This window comes from Podarcis muralis, chromosome 1 (genome assembly GCF_964188315.1).
Source record: "Podarcis muralis chromosome 1, rPodMur119.hap1.1, whole genome shotgun sequence".
NCBI classification, from domain to species: domain Eukaryota; kingdom Metazoa; phylum Chordata; class Lepidosauria; order Squamata; family Lacertidae; genus Podarcis; species Podarcis muralis.
This window is the reverse complement of record NC_135655.1, coordinates 60,940,101-60,967,065: the sequence shown is the minus strand read 5'-3', so window position 1 is coordinate 60,967,065 and position 26,965 is coordinate 60,940,101. Positions and strand designations below refer to the sequence as shown.

The following is a 26,965-nucleotide window of genomic DNA, read 5'->3' as shown; positions in this document are numbered from 1 at the left end:
TGGAAAGTCATTTTCCAAGCTTCTGTATCTTACTGTTTAATCCTTCACCTTTATTTCTTGGCGACTAAAAGCAGAGTGGCTAGAATTTATTTCTTATTTGGATGAGCATTTTATGTCCTTGTCTTATATTTGATTTGGAACTTGTTTGCTATTTCAGTTTTTATCCTGTAAGGCACTTTGGTATTAAAAAAAATGATGAAATAATTATATTAACAGCAGCAGCAACAACAACAAAAGCAGTAATTGTTTGGGAAGAAGGATTACATTTTGTGGAAACAACCACATGACTTCAAAATAAATTACCAAATGTAGCAAAGAGTTATATGTAAAACTCTACACACACACTATTATTATTTGCAGTTACAATTTGTTTTCTCCCCAAAAGTGACTCAAAATTATTGGCAAAACAGTACAAAGATCGAAAACATTATAAAACCAGCACAAAATAAATAACACATTGATGCACATCCCACAGTTCTAAAGGATGAAATTCATCCAAATTAAAGGATGAAAGCCCAGATAAAAAGAAACCTTTTTGCCTATTGCCTAAAAGTTGATAGTGATGGCACATTCCTGGGCAGAGCTTTCCACAAGAGGAGAGCCACTACTGAAAAGGCCCATTCTCATATCACCACCCTCCACCCTTCCCTCAAAGGAGGCACACGCAGAAGGGCCTCAGCTGATGAATCCAGGGTCTGGGTTGGAATTAGAGTTGTTTAAGTAGTATGGTACAATTTTCATGTAGGCAAATCGATCATGAATGCTATTGGGGAAAATAAAGGGGTGGGTCTGGGAAGTATCAGCAGAGTTCCACTCTTGCAACATGGCTTTCCTGCTCCTTTCTCCTCCCCACTGCGGACCTTTGGAAACACCACCAAAGTCTCCGCTTGACCATTGAGAGAACCATCCCAAACAGCGTTGGACAGCTGTGTGGGATGGGAAGGGGAGTGAAGTTAGCGAAGCTTTGTGTGAGTAAAGGTGCCTTTCCACTCACTCACGCAAGGCAACTTTGGATCCAATCCAGCAGTAATACCATCCCTCTTTCATTTAAACAGTTTTAAGTGCAGACTGCAAAGCAATAAATTGCAGTTATTACAGAGCTGTAGTAATTTTGGTGTTGCTGCTTAATTATTAGTTCACTTGGGACTTGTTTTTGGCCTAAGTATGAAATTAAAATAAGAATTAGCTTACTGGAGTTATTAGTTCTTCTTTTTTCCCTCCACAGGAAAATATTGTTGCATGCTACCACAATCTTCAAGCAGTGCAAGATTCCAGAGGTTCCAGGAGCTTACCCCAGGGTTTGGTTTCCTCATAATGAGGGGCAGCAGAGATTGTGATGTCTTTATGATACAGGGTTTATTTACACATATATTCAATTTGAGCCCAGGATGGAGGGGCTCACAGCATTAACACCCCTAGAGGATCTTGCTTCTCCCATAGCCACGACCTCGGATTCCTGCAGAAATCAAGCCTGTCTCTTTCTCTATGGCTTTCGCCTGCTTCCAATATTTATCCTTATTCACATCCTAACAGCAGGATACTATTACTATTCTTTACTAATCCTCTACATCAACATATAATCCACACCACTTCCCAACACTCCAAATTCCCTATTGCCATTTTGGGTTACTAATCCCATCTACTAGTCTTTCTTCGCCATTTAACCTCACTGTAAATTTAATAATATTCCATTGTTTTCAGATTTTCCTGAAAAATGGGGGAGGGGGGGGACTGAGAACCAATCTACTTGCTTCATCATTTTTCCCATGCTTGGGCATACAGAATTCTGGCTGTTGTTGAAATGTATAGCGACTGGGTCTGGTATGATGCAGCAACATCCCCTTTCACATTTCTCTTGCACTCCAGAGTGTATTTATTTTTATATGCTTAATAAGAGAACAGTAATCATACAATTAGCTGACAAAGTCACATGCAAAGTATGCAGGAAATATTTGGAGGATATCATAATGATGCCAATAATAATGATCCAATAAGCATACTTAATTGAACTATGTAGATAGAATTCCTTTTTCAAGAGCCAGCAACTAAAAGACCAAGAACTATGCATAGTGGAATGATAGTTCCAATATTATTTAGACGTTGTTTCAGCATTTAGTTATTCCTTCATTCATTCATAAAATGCCGATTTTGAATATACAAGTAAAACTTTATGTGTGATCCAACTGAGGTCCAGTCCTGCAGAATTAGACATCTTCCCAGTTCTACAGTAGCTACTGTCAAGCTTCTGGGATCCCTCCCACGGTGGCAGCCAGTAAGCAGACAGACAATAAAAGTTCTTACCAATTAATTTATTCAATATTTACAGTGAGAGATGAAGGAATGCAGTATCCCCTAGATAATGGTTTTGCTCCAAGTAAAGTCCCCACTACATCTCTCCTATTCTATGTCACCCCTGTGTCGGCTAATCTGAGCTTTCTGCCTCTGGGCCTGCTGTTTGACTACCCTCAATGATCGCCTGGTCCTGGGAGAGGGGGGGCTCAGGAATGCTTTCCAAAGACACTGAGTCTGTCAGCTGTTTCTCCCCTGGTGTTTCTTCTTCCTGCTGTTCCTCTTCCAATATTTCCCAGTTTCTCCCCTCTGCAGCCTCTGAACTATGCCCTTTTGCAAACCACTGTTCTAAATCTATACTGTCCTCCTGTTCTCAGGAAGGTTCAGGAGAAAGGGGGGCAGCCCCCACCATTCCTCCTTAGTCCAGCCCCTGACATCTACTAACAAAGTCAAAGAGGAAAAGTGATCTGCCTATGGCCCAGCTGTCACACATACTGTGCAGATTCACTGAAGATAGGGCAGGAGGTTTGGGCGCTCAGTTCCTCTCTTCTTTCCTACCAACTCACAGTAGCGGGAGGGAATTAACTACACCAGCCCCAGGGCTGAAATGAAGTTGTGCCGTTTTGTCAGGGAACACAATTGATGTGGTTCATCCATTCCCACACCCAACATGCCCTGCTGTCGTTCGTTGTGCATTGCCACAGGTGGAGCTCTCTGCTAGCATGCCAGGAGGTTTTGAGCAGCCTAAGCATTGCCTAAGGCCCTTCATTCGGTTACAGTGTGGAGTTATGCTTGCTTCCTAATATCCTGATTAGTGACTATTGACATCAAAATATCCGTGACCTGCAGCAGCCATCAGTATGGCACAGGGTGTTCTGTATGCATTCAGGACAGAAGTTCCATTGTGTGCGGTGAAACTGACTGTCACAAGGTAACCGTCCATAATATTGCAGAGCAGAATTAACTGACTGTGGTCAAAATTAAACTAGAACAGGTTTTCTCTTGAAATTCCACAAAACATCCTTCATTTTCATCACAACTCAGAGTAATACCACATTTAATAGAAGGCAGTATCTGTAATATTTTGAATGCAGTATTTGAAAACAAATAAGCAGCTATGGCCTAGAACATTCTGTTTAAAAAAGTGACTCAATGGTGCGTCATGATTTCAAAGACACCTTGATTTGATTCTGCCCCCAGTGATAATCACTAGGACATGACTGACGCCCCGATATAAGTACACTGGAAATTGTGATGTGCAGGAGTTGACACATACCCAAACCTTCAGATTCAAATAGACAAGTATCGTCTACTCCCACATCTCTGCACCAGGATAAGAAATTTGCTGTATTGTCCCGTGCAAAAAAGGATCCAGGTGGTGCATTGGCTTTGCATGGGATTCTCCTCACCGGCATTATCTGTAATGCAAACAGAAAGAAAATTATACATTACATGATGATTTAGGATGCTTATTAATATTTGGACATGCCTCTCGATAAATATTCCCAGGGTGTGCCTGTTCCAGTTAATAGATATGTGTGTTTTTTAATACTCCTAGTTTTATTACACTGATTGTAATTGTGTGAACATACAAATCCCAGAGGGCTGTGGAAAGACTTCCACTCAAATGCATCTAGATCTTTCATAACCCCTACCTATTGCAGGTGGATAGAAAAAGAAAGTATTGGATTCCCACACCTTTAATAGTTGTGCAGAAGAGGGAATTTTAGACAGTTTAGCTTGCATGACAAGCTACACCTACTAAAATTCCCTCGTCCACGTATCAAAAGGCGCAGGGCCCCTGACTGACCTCTTTTTTACCCAGACTCCCTATGGAGTCCCTTATAGCTCCCTCTGGGGTTGGGGGGGGAGGGATATTTGGGCTTCAACCCAAACCCCTTATGTGCTGGGCTTGAAGGGGTGTTGGATCGGGTGAAAGTGCCCCTCTTCTCAGCCTCCGTCTACACTTACAGGATGTATAAAACTCGTAGATGATTGGAATTTTAAGAGGGCTGGAGATGAATACACTTTCTCAGCCCTACTGCTAAAAATGGCCAGTTTTTGTCTGACATCAACTTTTAAGAACAAGGGGAGGGGATCCGCTTGGCAGGATACATAGGTGTGACAGTGCCATACACATTCAAAGTTTTCTCATCCCAGAGCAAGCAAGACTAAAAATAAATAGTTAAAATGTGCAGCTTGGCCATTAAAGTGATTTATGGAGTATCTGCTTCTGTTCTGGATCTGGTTATAAAATGCAAGATTTTGTGTAAGCCAAGCGCTGAGAAGCTCAAATGATGTCTGCAAAAGCTTCCAGCTCCATGTCCAGACATAGATTGCTTGTGAAAAGAAAAAAGGGGTAAAAAAAACTAGTCCCAAATAATTTCTTGGAAGCATCACAAAAAACTGGGGGGGGAGGGCAGTAGGGAAAGGAAGCCAAACAACATGGGATTGAATGGGCTTCACATAACCTCAGCTACTGGCAAAGGAATCACAGTTGATATAGCATCCAAGCCCAAAGGACCACTTGAAGTGATGCAATAGTTTTGGGAACAGAGAGGGTGCTGTTACAGTAGCTAATGCCCGCCACTCCAATCTCCAAACGGTGCAATATTCCAGGGGTTCTAGGCATATATGTTTCCTTTGGGAATGTAGCACAGCAGAGACTGTGGTGTCTTTATGATATATGGTTCATTTACACATATATACAACCTGAGCCTACGATGGAGGGGCTCACAGCATCAACACCCCAAGAGAGTCTTGTTTCTCCCATAGCTGCAGCCTTGAATTCAAACAGAAATCCAACACTGCTCTCAAACGTTGCTCTGGCTCTCCCCCCAGCTTGCCTAAAAAAAAAATCTCAGCTCTCAACTTTGGCTTTTGTCCTTTTCACTATCTGTCCCACCCATTTGCCGTCTCCCACAAAGCCTCTCCCTTTGTTTTCCCTACACCTCACCAAGAGGATAACCTGGCTATTCCAAGAATTAGAAGCCTCATTAGATGTTAACACTTGCTAATCCAGGGATTAGAAGGGTCTCTGTACAGAACCTTCTTCCCCAAACTCATAATGGTATATAAACTGAGTTAGGATTTTTTTACTGGCAAATTTACAATGTTGGGGTCCCTTCCTTCTCCCCACACATTTTGTTTGTTTGTTTCTGAATTTACAAGTAGTTCTATATTCAGAGAATACCTGAGTGGAGAACGAAAACAGAACATGAAAGATAATCCAGATCATAAAACAGTATTAAGACATACACACCAACACGAATGAAAAACCGCAGAAATAAAATAGGCTAATTGGAGAGAAAAGAAAAGTTTTTAACAGACGACATAAACATGACAATGCTGGAGCGTGCTTCACTTCGAAGGGAAGAGAATTCCAGAGAACTGGAGCCACAATGCAAAAAGCACATGCTCAAGCCACTATGTCACCGCCAAACTCTCCAGATGGCAGCCTGCAGACAAACCAGAAAGCAACTGCCAAACCACAGAAGTGACTCACTGCTTGGAGCAACCATCATGCAGAAGGAGCAGCAAGACAGCATTGTATCATTGGGACGTAACTGACACAGAAGGGGGTGCACTGGCAAGACACTTCCTTTCCTTCCTCTGACTTTCCCTTTTGCCTCCTGTTTGGGATGCAGGTCAAATACCAGAACCGGTGTTTTTAAATGTATGTAAATCACATACATACGCGGGTGGCGCTGTGGGTTAAACCACAGAGCCTAGGACTTGCTGATCAGAAGGTTGGCAGTTCGAATCCCCGACAGGGTGAGCTCCCATTGTTCGGTCCCTGCTCCTGCCAACCTAGCAGTTCGAAAGCACATCAAAGTGCAAGTAGATAAACAGGTACCGCTCCGGCAGGAAGGTAAACGGCGTTTCCGTGCGCTGCTCTGGTTCACCAGAAGCAGCTTAGTCATGCTGGCCACATGACCCGGAAGCTGTCTGCAAACAAACGCCAGCTCCCTCGGCCAATAAAGCGAGATGAGTGCCACAACCCCAGAGTCGGTCACGACTAGACCTAATGGTCAGGGGTCCCTTTAAAAAGGTAAAGGTAAAGGTACCCCTGCCCGTACGGGCCAGTCTTGACAGACTCTGGGGTTGTGCGCCCATCTCACTCAAGAGGCCGGGGGCCAGCGCTGTCCGGAGACACTTCCGGGTCACGTGGCCAGCGTGACAAATCTGCATCTGACTAGCCAGTGCAGCACATGGAACGCCGTTTACCTTCCCGCTGGTAAGCGGTAACTATTTATCTACTTGCACTTTGACGTGCTTTCGAACTGCTAGGTTGGCAGGCGCTGGGACCGAGCAGCGGGAGCACACCCCGCCGCGGGGATTCGAACTGCCGACCTTTCGATCGGCAAGCCCTAGGCGCTGAGGCTTTTACCCACAGCGCCACCCGCGTCCCTTTAACTTTACCTAAATCACATAGTGCAAAGTGGTTTCAAGCTCTGATCCAGGAACCCCCTGGGGTGATTTGAAAGCTTATCTGGGAGCTTCTCAAATGCCAAACATGACAGCGAGTTGTATACAGCTACATCCTACTCAGAGTAGACACAATGTAAATAATGAACCTAATTTAGTCACGTAGATCTACTTCAATAGGTCTTATTCAGATATCTACTTGATATTTGGACTATAACTGAATACTACCAAGGCTCCTGCACCTTTAATAGTCGTATTGAAGAGAGAATTTGAGCAGAATTTCTATTGTATAACAAATGACAACTGCTGACACCTCTTCTATGCAAGTATTGATGGCCTCTGGCCATACAGTTCCTCAGTGAGATCTGTAATGGCCAGGCTTCCTTGGACAGTAGCTTGTATTTATCACTATCCACCTTTCTGTTTCTTGGGGGCAGAGTGCAGTAGTGGGGGGGGGGGCAGGAGCTCAGGGTTAGAGCTTTACACAGAGAAGGCCCCAGGTTCAGTCCATGGCATCTTCAGAGAATTTGGAGAGCGTCTGTCAGCCACTGAGCTAGGGGATTCAATAGTCAGCCTCAGTATAAGGCAGCTTCCTACATTCCAACTTTCCCTGTTTTGTATAACCACTGGATTGTGTCACACATCTTGTAGGATAGAGTCCTACAATGAGGACCAGAGGCCTGGCCAATGACCCAAGTGAACTGAGCATGCTCTGAAATAACCAGGACTTCCTTAACATTTCTGGTTGATGCTTAAGGGATTGTGAGTGAACATCACATATTGGGCTCTGCCCATTAAAATTGTCATTGCAAGAATATTCTACAGCACTATATTTAAGTGTGATGAAGAACTTCTGCTGGGCAAGGGCCCTATTGCAATGCATGGGAACTGTCCTTATGCAGTGTTACTGTACCTCAATGGGGCTCACGCAAAAGGAATTCCCATTAATGGGGCCAAACATGTGCAGGAGACCAAAATACCATCAGTCACATTAACACCATACATTTAAAGCACATTCATTGCACATGGCTTCCCCCAAAGAATCCTGGGGACTGTAGTTTGTCAAGGCTGCTAGCAACTGTCTCTCTGTGAGGGGTAAACTACATTCCCTCAGGGGAGGTTATATGCTTTGAATGTGCTTTAATGTGTGGGACAGTTGTTGTTTATTATTAAAAATACTACTGACACTGAAGTGGGGAGGCAAGGAGCATTTTGCCATTTATATCCATAGAGCCAGAATTTTACTCAGTGCCTTAAATGAAAGTAAGATTAAACTTATACTGAAGGACTGTGGGGAAATATCTATGTTTTCTTCTCACCTAATAAATTCTCAACCACCTAAAAATAACTAAAAAGTCCTTTTTATTATTCTCAAATCTGTTAACTGTAAGTTCTAACTCTGAAATATGAACACTGTTATTTAAGGAAGGTTGATTCTCAAATGCTTTTTTTTTCCCAAAAAGAAAAGAACTGATTTACTTTTTGTTTAAATGACTTGAATTTCTCCAAAGTGTTTTGGAACAGATCATCCTGACATAATTAGGTTTCCATATGGCAAAAGTGACTTTTGTTGACATAGTAGACTATAGCCACAGTTACTCTAAAACAGCAGTGCGCACAATTGCTCCTATCAAATATCACCCAAAAACAGTTCCCCAGTTACACTCCTTTTACAATCCTGACTTGTTGATGTGCATGCAGGAGGTTTAATGCAGGATGTGAAAGTGTGAGTGAAACAGATGATGTCAGCCTGGAAAAATGTGGTCAGGTTTGCTTCGGCACCCCAAGAGGGGCTCTGGCTCTATGAAATCACATGGAAAAAGAAATAGATTGATATAATTTTTCCAAAAGAGGTTCCATAATTTTGCTTTTAAAATCTTTGCTTTGGGGAGACTCAAAGCATATTTTAAGATCTCTCGAAAAGAGAAGCTACCCTTTCTTTATTTCACTTTGAAATTCCTGTGTAAGCCCTAAAAAAAACAGTGGGGGTTGTAGTCAGCCAGGGCGCTTATCAGAAAAGGATCCCAACAGTTTGAATCACCCAGGTTATCAAAATATGATAGCTAATATTTTCTTGGGGTTGCAGCAATCATTCATACCTACTATCATTCACTGATTATAGAAAATGAGTTTCAGGCTTTCCTTACTATGCCTAAAGAAGCTATCATTTGCCTTCTCTTTTCCCCCCAGCTGATCTACACATACAGTAGAATCACACAGGAGAGTTTTTCTTGAACCATTTCACTTCAGATTGTAGGTGCCAGAATCCCATCTTTAAACACCCACCCAAAGAGGATGCGGAGGAGGGAGGAACTGACATAGAAAGCTTTACATGTCAGGGAGGTGGCAGCCCCCAGCCAAACACACTGTTCTTCATACAGAGAGGAGTTTGTTTACATGGGGGAGAAGTCAAACATAAGGCCTACAGTTCAGGGGAAACTGCATCATGTCTAGCTTTGGAACTCTAGTATTATTGCTTGTGACTTAAAGATATTAAAAAGAAATGCATAAACGAGAGAGGCCAAAATATAGTGACACAAAAGGAGGGAGAAAGGTTGTTTTCTGCTGCTCCAGAGAAGCGGACACGGAGCAATGGATCCAAACTACAAGAAAGAAGATTCCACCTAAACATTAGGAAGAACTTCCTGACAGTAAGAGCTGTTCAACAGTGGAATTTGCTGCCAAGGAGTGTGGTGGAGTCTCCGTCTTTGGAGGTCTTTAAGCAGAGGCTTGACAACCATATGTCAGGAGTGCTCTGATGGTGTTTCCTGCTTGGCAGGGGGTTGGACTCGATGGCCCTTGTGGTCTCTTCCAACTCTATGATTCTATGATTCTATGAAAACGTGGATGGACCCAACCTTTCCCATAGAGCTTAGTGGTGCTCTGTGCCACAGTGCCGCCCTTTCAGGGACGCCCCAGCAAGTGGGGGAGCTGTGCAGCATTGCCGGCGGCCTCTCCTTTCCCTGCACGCCTGGGCGTGCAGCTTGCCTCCCAAGCCTCCTGTGCATGGCAGGAGCGCGGGAGGAGAGCCCCGAAGAGGCGGGTGGGAACGGTTTCAACGGGGAAGCTGGAGCCTCTCCCAGAAGCTCCCTGTCAAAGCTCCCCACCAGCAAGCGAGGACCCCACCTCTCCCTTTTTGGTGCAGCGGCTTCCCGGTGGGCAGAAGGGAACTCCAAAGTATTTGTAAAGACTCTCCTCCTCTTCACCCAGGAGCAGAAAGAGCTGCTTTGGCTGCTGCCCCTGCAACTTCCATGCTCTTTTCTGGAGACCAAGCTGAACTCTGACTGAAAGAATTGTTTCATGGGGTCTACCCAAGGCGTTTGGCTCCCCCTCCCACCACAGACACATCCTTAGCTGTGCCCAAGTGCACTTTTATTTCTCCCTTTAAGTAGTGTTGTGAACACGCACACCCCATACACTGCGTGTGTGGTCGTGGGCAAGGACAATCTGCTGCTGTCCTGCCCCACCCACTCACCCACCCACCCACTCACTCTGAGGGGATCAGGGGAGGAGGGTCGGCGGGAAGAGCAACTCTACTTCTGCCCCGGTTCAGCTTCCCGACCACCACACCCTCCTCTCCTCTCCATCGGTGGGTTGAATGCCCTCTCCTTCCTGCTTTCCTCTGTCCCATTTTCTATCCAGTAAAGGAAGGAGTAGGTTCCCCCCACCCCCAGCTCTTGCCTCTCCTTCCCTGTAGTGAAAGATCAACAACTCTGAGGAACCTTTCCTTAAAAAGGTCGACAACTCTGGGAAACTGGGGAGGGGGGGAGAGGGATCTTTGTACCACGTCACCAGATATGCTTAAGATGGCCCTGGACCCAACAAGGTCAAGGTTTGTATGGTCAAGGTTCAAGAAAACAGTACCAGGAAATTTGGTCATGCCCAGTATGGTGCTGCCCCTGCAAAAAAAAAAAAAAAAAAATCCTGTCTAAAGGGAAGCTTAAGTTACCCAGTGTGATCCTAAAACATCCCACTTCAGAACCACTTAGCTCAATGGCACTTACTTCCAGGTGACTGATTGCAGCCTTCAATTGATATTCTTTCCTGAAGCTCCCACAATGAAACCCTGCAGGGGCCTTATGTAGAAAGCACTTCTGCAAAGAAATTCCGGCTCTCCCATTAGGTAAGGTGAGTCCCTTGACTCAGGCACTGGACTGGGAGAGGGGGCAGGTTGGTGGCCCATCCACTATTGCTGCCACCCACCCAAGTGCCAGCTGCAGCTTGCTTGTCACTGCTGTGGCACAGTCTCTATAAAAACCTTTTAAAAAATAGTAATGTTATGTTTGATTGGGAGAGGGTTCCCAGACAAAAATCTATGGCTATGTAAAGATATGCACACACAAATATATATATATCAGATCTGACCTCAGTGACATCTGCCTTAAATTGCAGCTTGTTAGGACTACTATGACATGTCCCGTGTGGAATTGTCTTTGAGGAGCATTCAGAAACTCCTGTTGGTTCAGAATGTGGCAGCCAGTTTGTTAACTTGTGGTGGCTATAGGGAGAATGCAAGTCCCATGTTACAACAGCTTCAGTTCATTTCTGGGCAGTTCTGGTTGCGATCTACAAAGCCTGATGACATAACTTGGCCCCAGATTATCTGAAAGGCTCTGTTCTCCCGTATGAACCTGATTGGGTTTGAAGATCTTTGGGAGAGACCTTTCTTTCAGTACTGTCAACATCTGATGAACGTTTGCTAGGAACTCATAAAGGGCCTTCCCAGTGGTTCCTCTCAGGCTTGGGAACTCCTTGACAAAGGAAGCACATTTAGCCCAATCTATGACAAAACAGCCACATGCCTTACTTTGCAGCTCCATTTGAAGAGGACAGTTCTTTGTTTCAGTAATTGAGAACATGTAGCCCTTCAGATGTTGTTGAACTCCAAGCCCCATCAGCCAAGCCAGCAAGGTCAATGGTCAGCGATTAGGCAATTGTAGTCCAAAAGGCAAGAGGTTCCTGTTCCCTGTTTGAGGGAGTCCTCTATTGGATGGGCTATCTGGTTTAAAAACAACAAACATTGAGCCTGTGGTGCAATGGATCAGTACATCTGACTGTACATCTGGCCAGAAGGTTGGTGGTTGAAGCCCACCCAGGGACAGCTGTGGGCAGGATTCCTGCATTGCAGGAGACTGGACTAGATGACCCTTGGGATTCCTTCTGATTCTACAATTACAGTGGTACCTCAGGTTAAGAACTGAATTTATTCTGGAGGTCCGTTCTTAACCTGAAACAGTTCTTTAGCTAATGGGGCCTCCCGCTGCTGCCGCGCTACCGCTGCACAATTTCTGTTCTCATCCTGAAGCAAAGTTCTGAACCCTAGGTACTATTTCTGGGTTAGCGGAGTCCGTAACTTGAAGCATCTGTAACCTGAAGCGTCTGTAACCTGAGGTACCACTGTATATGAACATCTATGAACCATAAGAAGGGACAGTAGAGGCCTTGAAGCTGCTTATCTTAGCTCCTGGAAAGCAGGCTAGGCAAGCAAACAGGGGACCTTGTCACAGTCTGCCCCACTACAATAAGATGCATTGTATTTCTATTTAAATAAATACGGCTCTACATATACAATAGCACATGCCAATTGTATGCAAAGCCCTATCCTCTTTAGTCCTCTTTTTTGGGGTGTTGCATAAGTGCATAACCTTAGACACATTGTACCTCTTTGAGGGAAAACACCTGAGTACTGGCTTATCTACAAAGTACACCATATGAAAGAGAAGGCTTCCCCAAGTTCCATCTTTCTGCGAGGCTACAGTCTAGGCAGGACCCAGAACTGAATTTTCACTGTTATGACACTTCAGTGTTGAAACGCCCTCCATAAATGGGGCCTGCCTAATTCTTTCAGACATCTGGTAAAAACATTTTTATTATTTGGCATTTGGGATACATGACCTTTTACTGCCCTTAGCAGTTATAAATGTAGCATTATATTCATCTGTATTTTTAAATTTACCTTTTCTTAAAATTGTGAGCCATCTTTAGCAGCAAGTTGTTTGGAAAAGCAATTAACACATTTTAAGAATAAATGAAGATAGGGGACAACATTGCAGCTGCACGATAAACCTTGTACAGGCATGCCCTGGTGGTTTTCTGCCCAACTCAGATATGTCTCAATTGCATTTTTAATCTTCCCTAAGGCATCTGGTTCCCTATCAGACTTCCCATAGGCATATTGTTGGCAAGTGCAAAACGATGCTGGACTAGATGGGTCTTCAGCCTGACCTAGCAGAGCTCTTTGCATGATCAACCTCTTTGCCTCTAGTTTCAATGACAATACAGCACTATTCTAGAGGCATGTGATAGGTGGAATGGACGATAGACTTGCAACAGTGAAGGTAACTAATTTGCTTATTTATTATTAAGTTTATTGCCACTGCTCACAGCAGAGCGCAACAATGAAAAAAAGAAAAGAAGAATGACACATAATTACCAAGATGTCCAATTAAACAGAATCATAACACTATTAAAATAACAGCAGTGCCTAAAAATAAATCATATTTATACATTTGCTTCAGTTGAAGCCCTTAAAAAAAAAATTCAGCTAGATATGTGCTTCAAGCCTTCAGCACCAAAGAGAGAGCACTCAGTTTCAAAAAAAAATTAATGAGTGCTTACATAAAGCAAAACACAAGCAGCAGGTCTGGAAGTGGTAGGTTATCAAGTTGGGATGGGCATTTGAGATGGGATGTTCATAAGCAACAACCAGCTTAGTCTGAGGAGTCAGTCCGGAGGTAGAATCTTTCTAAAACCATAAAGAACCCAATTGACTCCTTCAGTTACCTGATCCTTCCTGAATTAGTAGCTGCAATGCCACCCACTGGGTATATGCATGGTGATGATGATGTAGCACAGTACAGAACAGATAGTAACTTCTTTCCCTAGCAAGCTGCAATGGCCGCCTGTGTCCTGCTACCAAGGTCCCTGGTTTGAAATGCCAATCACCTTCCAAAAAGCCTCCAGAATAGTACAAGAGGCATCAAATTGAGCCAAAGCATCCCTCTTTGACTTCAAGAAAAATGTTGCTCTAAATCAGTGGTTCCCAACCAGGGGCCATATGGCCCCCTGTGGGTCCCCAGGATATTCCAAGGGGAGCACAGGTCAAAATTGTGTAAATGGGGGGGGGGCACAGCAGGAGGCTTGGGGGGCACAGAGGGAAGTGAGAAGTGAAGCAGGGAATCAGGTAAGTGTGGTGGTGGGGTGGCAATTGGCAGGGCTGGGCTGGGCGAGGCAGAGCTGCTTGTTGCTGCCGTCAGTGCTGGGCATGGTGGCAGCCTGGGCCTGACTCTGCAAGGCACAAGGTGCAATCCACCCCAGCACCTAGTAGATCAGGGCCTTCGGATGTTGTTGAGGTGTGCAGAGCCCGTTGGCAGCATTGACTTGGCTCTGCAAGGTGTGGGGTGAAATCCACCCCAGAGCATAGTCGAGCGGGGTTGTCTGGTGCTGCTGACTTGCATCTAGTAAATAACTAAGTGTCTACTCAGAAGTTAGTTGCACTAGTTCAGTGGGCCTTACTCCCAGGTAAGGATGTGTTTTATCTAGGCAGCCAGGGCTCCTCCGGATGACAAGATCTTTTTGCACCAGGTCAATGAGGACCACTTGTCTTTTAAAATTCTCCCTTATATACAGAACTCCCTGTGCACCTTTTGAACTGTTTCTGTAGGTTTCCCCCTCTGTGTCAAATAATGAGTCAAATAAGTGTTGTTTCCTTTTTATAATACACGAAAGATGGTTCTCCCTCTGGAGGTTCTGGGCTCTCCTTCCTTGGAGGTTTATCTGAGTTTCCTACATTGCAGGGGGTTGCACTAGAAAGATGATCCTTCGGGTTCCTTCCAGCTCTATGATTCTATGTTTTTCTGCTTCAACAATATTTCATTCTGTTCCTATCATTTTATGCAATTGTATTTTGTATAAATTATAAATATTATAAAACATTTTCTACCAGTAGGATGGAGAGCCATGGGCATAGCCAAGATTTTTGGTAGGGGGCAGGCTTTTGTTGGGGGGGCAGAACCTCAAATATGTATTGATTTGTATTGATTTTTACTTATGGGTGGCAGCTGCCCCCTGCCCCTCCTTGACTACACCCGGGGGGGGGGCACAGGAAGGAAACAAGATCGGAAGGGGGCCATGGTTGGCAAAACATTGGGGAACACTGCTCTAAATCACCAAGTTGAGCCTTGAAAGCAGAGTGTGCACACTTTTCAAACAAACACCAACAACCTTTTGACCTATTATGGCAAGCCAGGGATGGCAAAAGTGGCCTGGGTGGTGTTGGTCCCCAGCCCCCGTCAGCCCCAGCCAGCATGACCAATGGTCAGAGATGGTGGCAGAAGTACAGTAAGTAGGTTCCTTTCCCTTCCGTAAACCTTTGGTCTCAAACTGATGGATTGTGACCTTCCGCTGGTTTCTTCCCCGATCTATGGTGGATTACACCAGAGTTTGTAGTTGTTGAAGACATTTAAATGAAATGAAATTCTAAGGATAAAAATAGAAGATTGTAGAGGAAAGAGGGAGAAGATAGAAAGATGAAAGGGTCTCATATTGCAATCTGGCGTTAAAGGTGGGGGTCTTGAGTCAGAACAGTTTGAAAGACTACTTGCATGCATGGTAGAGAACTACCATCAGTTATGCCAACTTCCCCAAATAATGAACAAGGTCATTATTTGGAAAGTATCAACATCTGACCATTAAAGAATAATGCAGACAGCTCCACACTGCAATATGAGTAATAAATGTAAAAATCCGTGCAAATTCCAAGCAGCAGTCAGGACCACATGGAATGTGTTGTCATATTCAACTTATCTTGTCTCCCTTTGTTTCTCCCTGCTTCTTCATGGCCAGCCTCATGCTATGCAATTCTTCAAAATGTACCATTTCCCCCTTAACTCTTCTGCAAAATTAGTTCCAAATGGTGCTTTACCTTTTATGAGCCAAGTGTCAAGCAAATACCCCAGGATAGCAATTTAGATAATCTAAAGAAAGAATTTCCTTTTAAAAAATTTAATATTGCCTTTGCTGTCATTTTTCAGACTGACAGATGTTCAGAGATGTTGATGCTGTCACCCAAAATGTTCACAAGGGATTTCATTCATGAATTCCTGAAGTTAAGTTTGACACTCCTCTGAAAATGCTTCATTTTTGCCTCTGCGATAAAGATTCTAATTTTTTTTTCTGTAACTCTTCCAATCAGTAACCACAAAGAAGCTGCTGAGATTTTGGGAATTCAAAGCTGGATAAAGGGTTTTTTTTAAAATACATATATATATATAAATGGCTCCATGATTTGAAAAACATGTTGGAATGTTAACAGACAGAGCCAAATTTCCAAACTGGCCTTAACTCGGTGTCTGAAATTCTGAAGGTCAGCTTCTCTGCACACACTCATCATGCCTACAGGGCTGTGATTGTTTGTAGCATGAACACATATGCTACAACAAGCCATTGTCTTTCTCCCTCTCCTGTTGTCTGGCTAGTTTGGTTCTGTTCTGATCCTGTTGTAGATTTGTACAGCTCATCTGCTTGGGACTGTTTGTGTTGGAAGAGGCACCAACATACTTTTCTGTTTTCTCCAGCGGGGCAGGAGAAAGCACTTTCAGAGGTGAGATGATTTTCATCAGAAAAACAGGAAAGGGGGGGGGGAGCATTAACCTACATACCTATAGAGAGAGAAATGAAGGTTGACCACGAATTCCCTGATATCCACATCTGATTTGGCCCATAGACTCATCTATTTCCCCCAGACTTGTAAAAGATTAGCATGTATCAGTCAGATTAGAGCGGGCCACAAGGCAGGTACACACAGTGCTAGAGGTTCCTTTTGGGAGTCTGCCATACCAAATCCAGAGGGTAGGTGATTGCCTCATTCAACCTAATGGTAGGACTGGCCCTGAATGTATCGCAAGTATAAATGCAGAACTAAGCAAGTGAACCTCATCAAGGTAACATTCTGGAGTGCTCTATCTAGCCTAAGTTCTCCCCAATATCTGGTTTTTTAATTAAAATTCAAAATTACACTAGCCCATCGGAGCTAATGTAGCTAGGTGCATCTGTTCCTAAGATCTACTAATCAGTTGTTTAATGGCATGCATAATTTCAAAGGAATTTCCATAAACCAAACCATACTCATGCATTTATGCCCAGAAGCTGTAACATCATCCAATAATGTAGGTTCCCTGCGCTCCCATGCAATCTCCCATTACAACACACTAAGCAGTTATAAAGCTATCCAAGTGATTTTAAAGCACTTTTAAGAAATAATATGACAGTGATGTATTATCGTGTCTCTAGTACAAATGGGAATCCAAACTCCTTCTATTGACAATTAAAACAATATATCTCTCTTTCCCTCTTAATATAGAACAGATCATTCCACTCCACAAGTGTCTGGGACGGTGAGGTGATAAATCATGGAGAAAATGAAGTACTTCTAGGATTTCATGGAGCAATATTACTTATGTATCTATAGAAGAGTCACAAAAGCCTGGAATCAGTTAGCACAGAGCTTTGGTCAAAGGTATAGGTTGCGGCCAAGTAACACTTCACCCATCATCATCACAAACTAACAATTCTTACAACAGCAGTATCAGTGGAGCTGCTTCCCCATGACACAAACAGTATTGCCCACCTCTCAAAACATGGGAAGGGAGGAACCACATGAGAAGGGTGAGATCATGTAAAGGGGACTGGATCTAGGCTGGGTGAGAGTCTGGATTGGGGAAATAGCATAAGTGTGATTCTTTCCCCCATGCAACCCTGAATGGTTAGTTCCAAAAGGTCAAGGGAAGACTTTCAACTGGCCCCAAGACATTTATGGTGTGGGATCCCACAGGGTTCCATTTTGTCCCCCTGCTGCTCAACATCTACTATGAAGCTACTGAGTGAGGTCATCTAAGGAGATCAGGAATGAGGTGTCACCAATGCTCACATGAAACCCAACCTTAATTGTTTTTCATCAGATGATATGGTAAAAGTGCCGAAGCAGTGCTTGAGGAAATAGAGCAAAAGAAGTACAACTCAGTCTAGGAAAGACATAGGTGCCGTGGAGGAACTGCTCATGAGTTGAAGGCATCTGCTCATGAGTTGAAGTTCAAACTGTTCTCAGTGGGGAACATCCAAAAGGAGCAAGTTTACAGTTTGCAAGGTTACATTAGAATGAGCTTTGTTACAGGATGTACAAGTGGCCTATATGGGGCTTTTCAGCAGTTTGGTCTGATGTCCAAGCTGCATTCCTTTGATAGTCCATCACAGGATCAGGATCACCTATATTCATAGTCAGAGGCTCCTCTCCCGAAACTCCTGCCACTCCAGATACATGCCAGACCATTAATCCATGTAGCTGTCTACTTGGTGCTGTCTATACCAGGGGTAGCCTTTGTAGAGCGTTCCATTATAATTCCCATCATCATCAACCAATCTGGTCCATGGTCTGGGATGATGGGAACTCTAGTCCAGAAACATTTTGAGGGCACCACGTTTGCTGCTCTGGCTCTATATGAAATATAGCAATAAATCTCCAGGATCTTGAGCAAGCTCTTTCCCTATCTTACCTGGCAATAACAGGGATTGAACTGGGATCCTTCTGCATGCAAAATGGGTGTGCTACATGTGCCCCTCGCTTTGCATGTACTGCGCCATGGAGTGATGTTTGATACCCCACTTAAAGCACTTACTTGTGCATTTCTTGTCACTTATCAGGTTTCTGCCACTCACTAACTAGAGTTAGCTACTTGGATGCAAGACCTAGTTGCTGTTGCAGATGAAGTCTATTTCATTCTGCCTGCTCTAAATTAGGTACTGATTTTTTTAGATTCTCTGAAACATGGGTGTAAGATATTGTTGACAGCCCAGACAAGGATACTAGTGATCCTCTCCCAAGCAGCTTTATAGTCATGTGAAAATAATCCTGTCCAGATGGATTAACACATGTTAACACAGGGTTACATCTTCCCAATTCAAACCATACATTAGCAGCAAAGCAGTGAAATAAAAAGTATACAAGCTCTACCATGCTTATGCTCAATGCTTCTGAGAAAGGCAAAAGAGACAAGGCTTTCATGAAAGTGCTAAGAATGAAAAAGTTCAAGAAACTCTAGTTTGATGTGTTTGTCAATGTATAATGCTGTCTTTAAGGATCTATTATTGTAATATTAAATGAAATTCATTCATTCATTTAAGTAATATACACACTGCATATTTCAAAGAAAAATCGACATGTGGTTTACTCCACCCTAAAAATATAATAAATAAAAAACTACCAAAACAAAATCCAGTAACACAAAGCAGCACAGATGAGTTACATTAAAAAATTCCCTTTAGTATAAACTGAGTATATCTATCAGTTAAATGCCCCAGAGCAGCATAATTGTTAAGCCATGCAATATAATCATAACACTTCAAGTATAACAAACGGCAGTTTCTAAAAATTGACCGTATAGCCAAGGAAAGGCAAAGGATCTTACACATCAAAAGAGGGAGCAATGGAACTATGAACTGCACATTAAAAGCCCATCAAAATAAAGGTGTCCGCGGTATCTTAAAGATGTACAAAGAGGAAGTCTTAATCCTGATGCACCTGAATTGGGAATGCATTCCAGAGTTCCAGGACCATCACATAAAAGGCCATGCTCTCTTGCACTGGGAACAAGGCATCCCACAATGATTGCATCCCAGGACTGGTTCATTTGGGAGTGAGGGGTCCCTAAGGTAATCTGATAAATTATACATGGTGTGGAGAAAGTGCATATGGAGACGTTTTTCTCCTTTTCCTCACTTTCTCATTTGAAGCCATCCAATGAATCTAAATGTTGGGAGATTCACAATAGACGAAAGACAGTACCTCTTCATGCAGCACAGTTTAATTCGCTGCCACAAGATGCAATGATGGCCACCAGCTCGGATGGCTTTAGAAAAGATTAGAAAAATTCATTTTGGATAAGGCTTTAGGTGACTCTGTTGTACCTCTACTGCCAGAGACAGTATGCCTTTTACATAACAGTTTCTGGCAATTTTAAGTGAAGGGAGCACTGTTGTGCTCAGGTGCTTTTGGGGGGCTCTGGCATAGGCATATGGGGGAGCCCTGATCCAGCAGGGCTTTTCTTACATTCTTATCCTAAGCCATTTAAGTATTTAAATAGTAGAACCAGCACTTTGGATTAAACCAGGAAGCCAACAGAGCTGATATTAAACACAAGAACAGACAGAAGTCTGGCCACCACATTCTGGACCAGTTGACGCTTCTGGACTCTCTTCAAAGGCAGCTTCACATAAAGGACATTAATCCAGTCAGGAGGTAAGTGAAGCATGGATTATACTTTCTCAGACAATATGAGCCAAAACGTAAATACTGGCCCTGATCCAAGTCTAGTTATGCTTTGTTTGTGATACAGATCCGTTCTACGTCAGATAGATCTCTTGAAGTCAGTAGGAACTTGATGAGTATTGCAGTGTGCATTCATATCCAGATATGCAACTTCATCAGCAAATCTCTTTTGAGGAGGGCTAGTTTTTACTCAGCCATGCAAGAAAGCACATGCTCAAATGCATTATTTTCTGTGCGCATATTCCAGATCCGAGCCCACGTTCATTGAAGCCTGCTGAGCTCCCATGACAAAAGTGACATCAAATCGGACACTTGTATGTTCAATTGGTCCAAAATGTGGTGGCCAGGCTTTTGAATGGTGATTGCAGGCCATGTAACTTCTTTTTCACCTACACCTATGAAATGTGTGGCTGAAACTTTCCTAGAGAAAATTTGTATGCCAGTCAAGAGCCCAGTGGCAGAGCTTCATGCTCCGGCACCGGGGGCGGAGAGCAGGCGGGGGCGGGGCTGGCACGTGTCCTGGGGGCAAGGAGCATGTTCTGGGCCAGGGCGCACTGCCAGGGGGCAGCGGCGATGGCACCCTGGAGTTCACGCTGCCGGGGGCAGTGCGCTCCCCCAGCACTCCTCTTCCTCCGCCAGTGCAAGAGCCTATGCTGCAGGGCTATTATTAAGTACAATCTAAATTGAATTCATGTTGAGAATGGAGCACCAATTCAAACTTTCAGACACTCTTGGTAGCACTCCTTTAATGTGACTAAATCTGCCCACAATACTGGCAGGTTGCCCATTTGAAGTATTCCAAAAAAATTAATATCCCTCCATGTTGAGGAGGTAAAAGGGTTCTGGCTTAGCTTGTTCCTTACAGCATAGATTTATTACATGGAGGAAGATTTTTTGGATGTGAAAGAGCATTAAAAAATAAATGTATACCCAACTATTAATTTCTGTTCCTGGGACACCCTGCAAATGTATGCCCTTTTATCTCTCCACAAAAATCGACACCACAGCTAATTAAAAACAGCTCTGGGCCTTGGAAGGTACTGCTGCTGATAGCTACAGTTCCAGTGTCACCTGTCTACAATTTTGTCCTCCTCTCCTAGTTGTATCCACTGGCTGAATATGCTTTCCGGTGTTTGTATGCATACACAGGGCCACTCATTGGTGCCAGTCCTCATTCAGGGCATATCTGGTTCTCTCTTTGCACCCCCTGTTCACATTGCATCCACGATCTCATCATCACACAGTAGTGGTTGGTGGGGCAGGGCTACTCACCTGATCTCCCGTCACCGTGGTGGAACAGGAGGGTGAGGAGGAGGCAAGGTAATGAATGGCAAGGTCAGCATGGTGCAAACCACTAGCATATACACCAGATTGTTTCTACCAGTGTGTTTGCGCCATGCCAACCTTGCCACTACCTCACCTCCCCACCCTTGTTGCTACACCACAGCAACAGCAATAATGGAGGTCAGATAAGCAGTTCTGCCCTTCCAATCACTACTGTCCTCCCATGCCTCTGAGATGAGACTGTCATCTGAGAGGACTGTACCATTTGAGTGCCTACATATTAAAACTGCTCTTAAATTCCCATTTTGACAGATACAAAACTGTCCCATCTTCTGTTTGATATGCTTTTATTTCAGAGCCCAATATTACCCATTCGTAGTCACACCAGAATGGCAATCCCTCTTCAGAGAGAGCTGGAAGAATGCCCTGAATATTATCCTGATAACTATTAACACACGTGTTATTTGAGTTTACTTTAAATCTGAAAAAAAAGTTGCTTTAATAATTCCAAGCTAACGTGGGCTCTGTGCATACCACACATGCCTCGGCATTTTAAATTTGTTTGTACAGCTGCGAAATTCTCAAATTAACTATCTGTCAGGAGAAGTAAAATATGGCCTGGAGAGCAAGGAGATGAAATCCAAGCCACTGGGAGAAAATTACAAAATGGACTCCTGCAATATGAATCACTTTTTTACAGAATCACACTTGCTATAATAATAAACCTGCAGTTTTGGGGGCAGTAGGTCATTAGCCATAACATGGGTAGAACCAGCCATTTACTACTATACAAATCCCCAGCATTTATTAACATAACTGTCACTGAATCTCCCTGTCTCTTAAATCTGCTGGAATATAAATTTAGTCATAATGCAAATACCACATGGCGTCCCACAGGTAGGTTTCACAGGCAGGGGAAAAATGGAATCAGGCCCTTCAGAAATGATCGCTATATTCCTCCGTATCCACTCTACTGTTAAATCCTCATCCAGGTTGGAATGATTACATTTTCTTTATGCTGTTTTAATGGTTCTAAAAATCCATACACAGAGGTATTATTTGTTGCTTTTTGGTAGAGTTGAGAAGCACTGGGAAGGGACATTCCTGGGCTATGTTTTGCAATTATTTTCATGTTACTGAACCGGAGAGCCCTTTTAAGAGTTGAATGGCTAAACTGAAATGTCAACCACTTAGCTATCCCACATACTCAGCCCTGAACCTATCTTAGTTATTAGTAAGTCCCATGAAAGTTTTCAACTTTCCTCAAGCAAGTGGGATGCTGCTGAAATGGAGGGCCCCATCTCCATAAGGGATGGGTGAATCTGTCAATTTCAGTTTCTCTCAATTATTTATTTTTTCCAGTCTTAAATTCAGTTCTCCACATTTCTACATCAGTTTGCATTTTTTTAAAAAAAGAGTTCTCAGGAAAATTCATCAGGATTTTTGTGCACATTTTTCTTGATAGACGTATCTTTGCAAGCAATTCCCCCTAATATAATGCATTTTTTATGTGACTTTCACTAATATATTGATTTATATGCACACTTTGCCCTGCAATGTGCATTTCTGTGCACATTACCTGGCTACAGAACTGCACTGAAAAATTTAGAGATGTGTAAACATTGAAGGGTAGCTGCATTTTGGTTCCTAGGCTGTTTCGGGGAGGGTGAATTTCAGTGATCAAGGTGGACCATAAGGAATCAGGCCATTCTTCAAGGAGTTTGAGGTCTTGTTATTTCAGGCTTTGTGAATTAACACAATAACTTTACCCAGTAGCAGATCAGCAACCAGTGCAGCTCTTTCAGCAAGGGACAACATCTTGCCAGTAGCCTGCTCTTGTGATATTTAGGACGGTCTTAATTATCAAAGTTTTAGAAACAGTGAACAATCAAGGCTTTAAGGATCAGTCTACATGCTACCGGTTCAGCCACTGTAACCGCCTGCTTTGTGTCAGATCTGACTAGTTCATCTAGCTCAGTATTGTCTCCTGCGATTTACAACTAGCAATGCTTTTCCAAGGCCTTAGGCACATCTTTCACATTACCTGCTACCTGACCCTTTAAAAAATAACATGGGGGAAGACTGGGATTAAATGTGGGACCTTCTGCTTGTAAGATTCAGAGCTGTGGAGATACAATACACTCCATATGGAAGGTGCTTTAATCCACCCCATCTGGGTTCATTAGCTTGCCATGTAGTTGAGGCCTTTTCCCCCCACACTACTGCAAGTTACCAAAAAAAAAGAAAAGAAAAGAAAGGCGGCTTCCATCAAAATATTAAAAATACAATAAAATATCAGACATTAAAAAACTTCCCTAAACAGGGTTGCCTTCAGATGTCTTCTAAAAGTCAGATAGTTGTTTATTTCCTTGACATATGATGGGAGGGCATTCCACAGGGCAGGCGCCACCACCAAGAAGGCCCTCTGCCTGTAGCAAATGTAGCAAATCAGCCCAGCTGCATGCCTCGTACCAGCACCCAGACAGTTGGTGATAGTATTAGAATTAGTATTATAATGTAATTAGCAACATGATAGATAATAAAATAATAGATTAATAATATAATAATAATTAATAATAATAATAATAATAATAATAATAATAATAATAATAATAATAATAAAAATAGCCACATTCAACAAATTTAAAAATTCATGTGGCAGCTCTAATGTATAAATTGGCCAAACAAAAGGGCAGAATAGCAGCATAGGACAGTGGTTTCCAAACAGTTCCAAACACACCAGATGTTTCAGAAGGTTTACATCAGCATTCTGTGACAGAAGGCGTTAGGGATTGGTGCTTCCCAGTACAGAGAACTCTGAGTTAAGAAAAAAGGCATTGTGGTGTCTGGCCTAAAAACTTTGGACACCAATGACATGAAAAAACACAACTCTTGCATGAACGTACTTAACAAGGGGGCTTGTATTTGCAAAATATTCCTTAATGTCTATCTAGAGAAGCAGCTCCAGGCATGTCTGCAGACAAAACCAAACGTGTGCCACATGACTCATGGAAATTTCATGCCCCTAATATGAACTCCCAGTTCCCCAGTTGTCCCAGATTGTTCACAATGGGACCCTTATAGTCTTGCTATCGGGAACTTTGCATACTGATGCTTCGATGGAGACTATTCCCAGTGCTTTCTACTATGGAGGCAGCCGTGCTCAAATTGAGTTTGACAGGACCAGTACACTTTCTTGCATTCCATCAGTTTGAGAAGGAGATAATGATGCACCCCTACGCTGTCGTGGCCTCTGAAAGCATGTCAGCAAGAAAGGAAATATGCAAAGGAAGCCTATTTTTCTCTCTCCTTTGCAATCAAAGGTGGAGCCATACAGGACCACACTTAATGCCAGATGGTGCTTATCTGACTGACATCACCAGTACCTTATAGCATTAGTCACTCCAAGTGAGTCACTGCGAAGATGAAATATGAGTGTCACCAAAGCCCTCCACAACTTTGAAGATAACACTGTCTTCAAGAGGGCAAAAGACCAGGTCTTCTGACCCTCTAGGGAACATCGTCAACATGATTTCAACTCTTGCAAAATGAATGTTCAGTTTCCCCGGAATTGCCACTTTACCCTCCAGAAGTACCTTTGAATTGTTCTATGACAAGCAGAAACTCACCAAATGCAATCATTAGAAAAGCTCAACCTTTTGTTTCTTTTCAAAAGCACATGAACACTTATTGACAAATAAGGAAGAGAAAATCCTATGTTTTGCTAATTTAATTTTTGCTTTTGCAAGGAAATATAATGCCTTAAAAGTTTTATACTTCTGAAGGCAATGCTCATTTTTTGCTAGTTTGTCTCCTAAGAGATTGCTATGTCTTTAAATCCAATTAACCTTAGCTTTGAAAATATTAATAATTGTGTTTCTTTCTTCTGAAAACAGCAATTTGGTTAAGGTAAACAGCAGCTTGAGCATCTAACGCCTATTTATATTTTGGCTCTGAACACCTATATTAAAAACGCTGCCACTTGAAAGCTCAACCACAGCATTTAGAAACAATAAAGATCTATTCAAATATCATGTCAACACTACAGCTGACTTGCCATGAAAATGAATTCCATTTGACTTCAGTCACACGCCACTGAGGTACACGCCAGCTTCCCACATGGTTGGCCTGATTATATGGTAAACACTCATGTCAGCAATCCTTGTCTCCAAAGAATAGGTATTGCAGAACATAAGAAGTTGACCAGAAGGAGGTGTACAAGGTGGCATCTCCACTCCAGATTTGTGTAGGGTTTACTGCTTAGCCTTTTCTTCTCCTGCAGAGGAGGTTTAGGATCGCAGTTTTCCTTCTCCTAGATGGGCTACACAGAGTTAGACCCTTGGTCCATCTATCTTAGTGTGTCTACACTGACTGGAGATAGTCCTCCAGGATTTGAGACTAAGCTTTGCCCTGGTCCCACTGAGCCAATGCTTTAATTATCACTGCATTGATTTCCAATGGAACTGTTTGGGGGTACCAGGTTCCCTGATTCACCATAGCAGATACCTCTAGTCACATATACTGTGTGGTTCCTTTTTTCTGATGCCAGGTACATGAAATGGCAGATTGAAGGGCTCTTGAGTTCACTGACACTGCAGATTCCCAAATTTGTGCAATTTCATTTTCCCAAGCTCTGCTTCCCACACCTGTTTATGTGCTGAATCACATAACCTCCAGCATGGGAGCCTGCCGCCTTGATTCATCCCAGTAAATCTCACTGTGCGTTTCTTTCCCCATATAATTAAAAGACATCTCCTCCTTGGCCTACTCATCAATGAGGAGCAGATACCCATCAATGAGATCCAAAATGCATGCCTAATAGCTTATTCTTTTGCATCCAAAGCTGTGTGACTTGGCCATACACAGAGAACTTCCATTACTGTTTTTAAGGAATGCTTTCAGGAGGTTCAGTGGTAGTGCTTTAATTGATTGGAGGGGGGGATATAGAAAAGCCGGTTACTGACAGGGTATTTCTCAGGGAGAATTTTTTCAGCCCTGACACAGTATGCAGAAATCACCCATACTCCTTCAAGCTTATGAAAATACTGACTTGTAATATTCTCTCCCTGCTCTGGCCTTCTCATACACTGACAGCCGCCCCCTCACTCAGCTGCAGCCTGGCTGCTGTCTCCAGCACAGTTCCTCTGGCAGCTGTTTCACTTTTTGTATCAGCCCACACCTACCTACAAATATATATATATATATATCCAGAGTGCTTTATCTATTTTAATAGCAGCTGAAGTGTCTAAGAGGCCCAGCTGCCTGCCGCAAAAAGCCATCTTTAAGGTAGCAGCTGGATGAAAGCCATACTATGCTTCTCAATCCCTGCACAGCCTCATGGCTCCATGACAGCACGTATATTATGAATGCGGCAGAGGCTAATGGTTCAAGGGGGTAATATGGAATCCATACTATGCCGAATTTCATGCACTCTTATTCTCGGATAACGTTCTTGGCACCGAGGCCCACATTTTCCAGTTGTGGAGTCTGCTGCCTGAGACTTTCTACACAGGGAATTACAGTGTGAAACCGGGGGGTGGGGAGGGGATGCCTCCGTAACAATTGGCAACGACACAAAGGCCATTACGCTGCCATTTCTTTGCGCTCTTACGCTACAGAATGTGAAATAACACACACATACTG

At 43.2% G+C, this 26,965-nt stretch overlaps 1 protein-coding gene across 3 annotated transcripts in view; it reads right to left on the bottom strand.

Annotated features, from left to right (window-relative positions):
- The window catches only part of GAS2 (growth arrest specific 2), a 117,668-nt gene that overhangs the window by 60,000 nt on the left and 30,703 nt on the right, over positions 1 to 26,965 (bottom strand). For all 3 annotated transcript variants that reach the window (XM_028729199.2, XM_028729195.2, XM_028729215.2), the window contains one exon: positions 3,566 to 3,707. In XM_028729199.2, the coding sequence (XP_028585032.1) occupies positions 3,566 to 3,707 (142 nt within the window). The remainder of the gene's footprint in view (positions 1 to 3,565; positions 3,708 to 26,965) is intronic.